Source organism: Miscanthus floridulus, chromosome 19, assembly GCF_019320115.1.
Source record: "Miscanthus floridulus cultivar M001 chromosome 19, ASM1932011v1, whole genome shotgun sequence".
Classification (NCBI taxonomy): domain Eukaryota; kingdom Viridiplantae; phylum Streptophyta; class Magnoliopsida; order Poales; family Poaceae; genus Miscanthus; species Miscanthus floridulus.
Genome location: NC_089598.1, coordinates 38,840,428 through 38,847,335, shown reverse-complemented (window position 1 = coordinate 38,847,335; position 6,908 = coordinate 38,840,428). Strand labels below are relative to the sequence as shown.

Sequence of the window (6,908 nt, the reverse complement as noted above, 5' to 3'; positions counted from 1 at the left end):
CAACAACCAAACGAAATAGGTGTGTCATAGTAAAAAACCGAGAAGATTAAGGCCCTCCATAGCGTGTGCTTAGAGTGATGTCCATCAGTTTTTCTAGGCCTAGAGGCTAGAGTCCAACTAAAACTCGGGGTCTTTTATAAATATGAAAAAAAATTACCACGCTTAACGTATATCTAAAAGCAATATTCATATGAACTAATTATATATTCCTTAAATTTTTTTCTAACATTCCTTGGCGTAAATTCGTTGATGATGGCCTCATCCAATAATTTCTTCTCAATGCATCATATGGCCAAATCATTTAACCTCTGTTGAGAGTTGAGACATTGCATATCTCAAATGGTTCTTCAACAATTCCAATTTAGAGAAGGCTCTTTCAGCCGATGCCACAGTCACAGGCGTAGTAAATAAGATGCGAGAAGCAATGGAAGTATTATGATAACAATCCACTTCAGCGACAAACTTAAATAAATTCGCTAATGGGTATTAGTCTCGCAATTACACAAATAGTTTTCACAGAACCTGTTAAAAATGAGATTTGCCATATATAATTATTGTAATGAATTTGATTCTCAATTGAGAGATTAGAAGGAAGCGAAGCTGTGAAGAGAACGTACCGATCTGATTCAAACGAGAGCCTACAGGCATAGGCGGTTGGGCAGCATGGGAGCCTACAGGAGTATTTTGGGACACACGGAAATACCTCCCTCCACTCGCTGAGAGAAATAGAAGGGGTATTTTAGGACACACGAAAATGCATTGGTCTTTAGTCATCTGCACGTGGGTCCAACGTTGTCGAATACGTATAAAATGGCATGAGTAAAGCTGAAGAAGAATTATATTTTTATGTTTCTAAATAGGTAAATAGTAATGGTGTTTGTCCAAACTTGTAAAATTGTAATGGTTGCAATCTAGAAAACCCTAGATAAAACTTATAGTGAGTTATATTTTATAAGAGATATATAGATAGAGTTTATTTTATATAAGAGATATATAGATAGATATATGGATGGATGTGTTTTATAAGAGATATAGATGGATGCATGGATAGATTAGTTTACGCGGTACGCTGAGCAGCAGTCGGATAATAAACATTGCATCGTTGGCAGAATATTAAATGTCATGTTCACTTGGCTGATAAGGCATGGCTAAAAGTACTATTGACTGATTTATTATAAGAGAAAAATACTGTTCGTTGGCTAAAAAAATACGAGTTGCTCTCCGTGGAGGCTGCCGTGAGGCTGGAGCCGGAGTGACGCAAGATTTGCAAGTTGACCTTAAGCTTAGAGATAGCCGTTGGATGCAGATTTTCTGTTGATAAAACGGAAACTTATGGTTTTTTTTGAGCCTTTACTCTGGATATAGCTGTAGAATCTGTTCATAATAGAAACTTATGGTTGTTCCCAAACCAAGACACTTTTCCTTAGTTCTCGACGCGCCTTTGTCACGGTGCTCCTCCACACCTCTCTGCAGATTTGCACACGGGACACGGCTCGCTTGGTGCAGGTGCCAAGTGCACTGGAATATGCTTTTGGCCCAAATGACATAGACCCCGTTCGCTTCGCTGAAAAAACAAGTCGAAATACTATTTTGCCTGATTTGTTGTGAGAGAAAAATACTGTTCCGGCTGAAAAAATAAGTTAAAAAAGACGGATTATAATAGAAACGAACATGGCCATAGTGTTTAAAAATGACATAAGTGCCCACGTCAAACTTAGCCAACTGTTTTCCTTGTTTTTCCTGATAAGACTGTCTCCAACCAGAATTAATATGGACACCCAAACCCAAAATGAGTAGCAAGAGACTTAAAATCAGCCTCCAACAGAGTAACTATACGAGAGACCTATTTTGGGTTGCCTGAGAGGCACGACCCAAATATATGCATCCTCTCTCTTGGAAACCCATTTGCAGAAAGGATTATCTTTTGGATCTTGTTGTTGGAGAAGATGCCGAATATATATTGAACCTTTTGCCTGTAGTACTATCCAAACGACAAATGAATCTTGTATTTTAGGTGGTGTTGTTGGAGATAGCCGAAGCGATGTGGAGCACTTTAGGACCTGGTTCCAGAAAGTTACGTAGTCCACGCAACAATCTCAGGCATCCTATTCTAATCCAATATGGTTAAATGAAAAAAAAAAAGTCTACGTAACACCCAGACGTATTGAGGGTGGTCTATGTAAGCCCATGAACTATAAAATCAAGTATTATACACATTAAATTTTGTATAACCGAACTAATAACCTCCTAGTGGTTTTGGTTTTGCTAGATGGTTTTGCATACGTGGATGACGTGGCCTCCTGGAAAACAGCAACAGCTGTGTCCACGTCCTCGTGAAGCGCCTCGGCAAGTCGGCATGAAGACGTGCCCATCGCTGCGTGTCCGGTTCGCCAGGAGCTCTGCAACCTGGCCAAGCTCCGGCACAGGAACCTCGTGCAGCTGCGCGTGAGGTGCACGGATGCTCGGATCCGCGGCCCTTACGCGTCGGTGGAGGTCGCGGCGCCGCCCAGAAACACTGGAGCAGCTGACGGGGAAGAAGATGACGAAGCAGCTGACGGGGAAGCGGGATGACACCGCGATGCACGCGGCGGCGCGCGCCGGCAAGCTCGGGTCCATGCGGAGACGATGTCCAGCAAGGACGCCGAGGAGCTCCGGGCGCCGCTGTCCAGACAGAACCAGGCCGTGGAGGTGGTGCGCGCGCTGCTAGAGGCGGAGCCCAACATCGGAAAAAAATTGCGTGGAAACAGGATCTATTGCTTCTGCGTGCATACCTAGCGTCGTTGTGTGCCACGTGTAGAGTAGTCAAACAATTTTTAACCGAGCCATGGCGTGCGTGCGTGCGTTAGTAGCCGGAGACTTCTCTAATTTGGTCAAGCCATTTCTTTAGCCGAGCGGCGTGCGTTGGAGCCGAGCAGATCGTGCCAGAGGCTTTCTCGGACATACACGGTTGGATCCTTCCGGGTGGACGCGTGGAAAGAATCGACGACGGTGGCATGGCCGTGCTGATCTCGACGGTGGTGCCACAGCGGCTTCGGCCTCGCTGTCGCAGTGTCGCTGGCCTCCAGCTCAGGGTTCTCCACGCCTATCATGGCCGATGTGCACACCCTGGTGAGCGGCCTCGGCGTCATGCTGCTCAGCTACTTGGAAGCCTGCTCCGGTGTCTTCATCATCGTTTTTCTTTTTTTTTCATGATTTTGTGAGACCATTCCCCCCTGAGATTCCTGCTCTTTTCTCCCAAACAGCAGGGCCCCACCCCCAGCTTGTCTTTGCTGGCCAGGTTGGAGTGCCACGTAGGCAAAACCACCTAACAAAACCACTCCAAGGGGTTATTTGTCTGGTTTTACAAAGTTTAATGTGTCCAATACCTGATTTTATAGTTCAAGGAGTTATGTAGACCAACCTCAATACGTCAGGGGTGATGTAGACTTTTTTCATGGTTAAATGGAGTTATCTAGCCATGTAACTTTTCTAAGGGTTTAACCAAACAAGCACGAAGGGGTAAAAAAGGGAAACACCAAAGCACAGAGGACGCCATGACATTGTATGATTATTACACTATTAAAAGAATATTCCGTATGTTGTTACATGATTTCTTTTATAAATAAAACATTACATATATTAGTAAGATCTACATGTTCTTACATCAATTTTTATTAGAATAGGACAAGATAATAAAAGAATCCAATAAAAACTAACAAAACTAGATCAAATGTGGTGATGGAACGGTAAAACAAATAATGATATATGGACGTTTTGTATATTTCTTATATATTGAAAATAGTAATTGCATATAATAAAAATGACATAGATAGCTTGCATTAGTGGGTTAATGGCATGGCGAGAGATGATATGAATGGCTTATATATTAGGATAGTAGAACTTGTAGTGGATTTAAAAATATAAGATATATGAATATAGATATATATATAGCTGCATGAGTGATATAATCATAATCATATACGTAGATACAATCATTACGGTATTTTGTCTCTGAACTGCCACTTTGCTCTAAATTCATGTTGCAGTAGCGTAATTACCGTGTCGTTAGGTCTATTATTTTATATGAATTGTTAACCTTCCATCTTAACAAAAAAAAAAGGCCTCAAGAAACTGGCAAGAAAGGATTTTTTTCCTAAATAATGACAATCACACTCTTCACGCTGGTAAGGCTTTTCTTGTACGGAAGCTTAAATGGTTGTCACCGTATTACGCAGACACCGCATCTGTTCACGTACTAAACACTTGGGCTTCCCCCAAACTCCTGAATTTGGCACTATGCAAAAAGAAGATTTTCCGTCACATTAAATTTGCGGTACATGTATGAAGTACTAAATGTAGACGAAATCAAAAACTAATTGCAAAGTTTGATTCTACTTTGTGAGATGAACGTTTTGAGCCTAATTAGTCAATGGTTGGACAATTATTATCAAATACAAACGAAACGCTACAGTGTATTTGGCGGCCCCAAATTCGGCTAACTAATCGTGGCCTTGGGCCTCGTTTAGTTGTTCGGAAGCGGCCGGAATCGACAGCGGCAAATTCACTGTAGCGCACTGTAGTACACTGTAGTATTCGTTTGTATTTAGTAATAATTGTCTAATCGTTGACTAATTAGGCTCAAAACGTTCGTCTCGCAAAGTACAACCAAACTATGCAATTAGTTTTTGATTTTGTTAATATTTAATACTCCATGCATGTACCGTAAGTTTGATGTGACGGAGAATCTTCTTTTTGTATAGTGCCAAAGTTTAGATTTTAGTTAACTAAACACCCCTTGTCAGTGTACCTATCCGCTCCTTGGTGCTGACGCGGCATGTGGCTCCTTCGTACTGAAACAAACAGTGGGCTACCGGAAGAAAACAAAAAGTGAAAGAGACGCGAGGGCAGAACCGTCATTTCAGACGATAAGCTCGAAGCGGCCACACGCCGATAACACCGCTCCACCCACTCCCCCTCCTCCGCCGTCGCCTCTCCATTTTCCCCCATCCTTCTACGCGGTCGCGGTCGCGTCCCAGTCCGAAGAGCTTCCTCCGACTCAGATGGCCAACCGCTGGGTCCGACCCGAGGTGAGCTTCCTCAGTCTCTCCTCTTCGATTGCACACGCACGCGCGCGCGCGCGCGCACACACACACACACACTCCCCCTCCCTCTCTGATGGTGGTGCCTTGGTGCCGCGCAGGTGTACCCGCTGTTCGCGGCGATGGGCGTCGCCGTCGGCATCTGCGGGTTTCAGCTCTTCCGGAACATCACCGGCAACCCGGAAGTCAGGTCCGGATCTGTACTCTTGACTCCTTTTGCCTGTTTGATTCTTGCAAAGAGATGTGCTGCTCCTGCTGGAGCAGGGTAGATCTGCTCTGTTTCGGTGCTTTCTTGAAGTTGAAGTGGTCTATATGTAGTTCAAGTTCAGTAGTCATTTTATCGGTGCTTTCTTGAAGCTGAAGTGGTCTATATGTAGTTCAAGTTCAGTAGCCACTAGCCATGGTTCGGCGTTGGCTTGCCAGAACCAGAGTTGTATTGTAATCCATCAGGTGAAACTTGTGTTCGTACTTTTCACGGTTGGAAAATTCGTTCTTTTTGGTGGGCAAGGTTGAAAACGACTAGACAGTTCGTAGGAGTCGTTCGGTCCGATGAGATAAATGGTATATATTTACATATTTGTTACCTGCAAAAAGTCATTTTTTTGGTGGGGTGGGAGTATGAGTAGAATCCATGACCTGCAGTTAAGGTAGAAACCGAAGTGTAAGGTTTGGGAGTGCTAATTCGTGGCTAGAAGCCTACAATGTATGCATATGCTTCTGTTCTTTACACGACATCTTATTAGTTTGTGTACCTGCGTGGTGAGCATGAGGGCTGATCATATGCATGTAGGCATGCTGTTTGCATCTTCTGAGTGTGATTGTCCACTATTTGACGGCACGAGATGGCACAATTGTTGCTGTTTGTTTGTACTTACCTAGTTACATGCACACCCCCTGTTTACATATACACTAATATTGTATCACTATCAACACGAATGGTGTACCTTGTATCATGCAAAGAACAAGTACTTTGATTGTATTGCACCGTCACTTGTATGAATTATTTGGAAGCATGACCTTTCATACTAATTTTTGGTTAACAAAGTGCAATCTTGGTTCCTGAACTATATACTGACTTGTTGACAGGAAAATCAAAATGGCTTGAATTTTACAGGGTAAACAAGGCAGGAAGGGCAGCTGGTGTGCTTGAGAACCATGAGGAGGGGAGGCGTTACGCAATGCATGGCCTAAGAAGCTTTGTGCATGACAAGACCCCTGAGATCATGCCTGCTATCAACAAGTTCTTCACTGAACCGAAGTGAAGCATGTTGATTGGCTGTTGATGGTTCTGCTATTGGGGATTGTACCATTTTCAGGCAATTCGATGTGTTGTGCCGTCCATAAATTGGAGGACATCTCTTACTCTTATAAAGTACCGTATGAATGCTTGGTGATGACTTGCTATATGTAATGATGGTGAATGAGTTTGATCGTCCCTGTTTGATGTTCATACTCATCTGTCATGCGGATTTGCTGCACTTAATGATAAAACTGTCAGCCAATGTTCATTTGGATACTGCTAATGGTATATCTTGTGGAGTGCGCTCCTGCTGTTTGTGAAGCTTGACATGTCAATTTTGTGTAACTATGACTCGAGTTTGATTAGGCATCAGCATGTCTTGCATCTCCTTGATATGATGCTATCCCAGCCCAGATGCTAGAATATGCCAAAAGTTATTATTGATTTCTTCTGTTTTTGTTAGAGCAACCAAGGTAAATGACTAGCTTATGACCTTTTCCCTCGTATCCTAAAGAAATAGTGGATCAAGTACTACTCTCAAGTAGTCATTTTAAAAGATCTATCGCACAATCATTAAACCTTAAGGTCAC

At 43.1% G+C, this 6,908-nt stretch overlaps 1 protein-coding gene across 1 annotated transcript; it reads left to right on the top strand.

Annotated features, from left to right (window-relative positions):
* Positions 1–4,911: 4,911 nt before the first annotated feature.
* On the top strand, positions 4,912–6,601 carry LOC136528161 (uncharacterized). Its single transcript, XM_066521082.1, has 3 exons — positions 4,912–5,066; positions 5,180–5,268; positions 6,193–6,601. The coding sequence occupies exons 1-3, from the start codon at positions 5,040–5,042 to the stop codon at positions 6,338–6,340; spliced, it is 264 nt and encodes an 87-aa protein (XP_066377179.1). The 5' UTR covers positions 4,912–5,039; the 3' UTR covers positions 6,341–6,601.
* Positions 6,602–6,908: the final 307 nt, after the last annotated feature.

Excerpts from the sequence above, each read along its gene's own strand:
- LOC136528161 (XM_066521082.1), top strand. The coding sequence starts at position 5,040 with ATGGCCAACCGCTGGGTCCGACCCGAG. Across the intron at positions 5,067-5,179 it reads ACCGCTGGGTCCGACCCGAG|GTGTACCCGCTGTTCGCGGC; the intron begins GTGAGCTTCCTC and ends GGTGCCGCGCAG. Across the intron at positions 5,269-6,192 it reads ACCGGCAACCCGGAAGTCAG|GGTAAACAAGGCAGGAAGGG; the intron begins GTCCGGATCTGT and ends TGAATTTTACAG.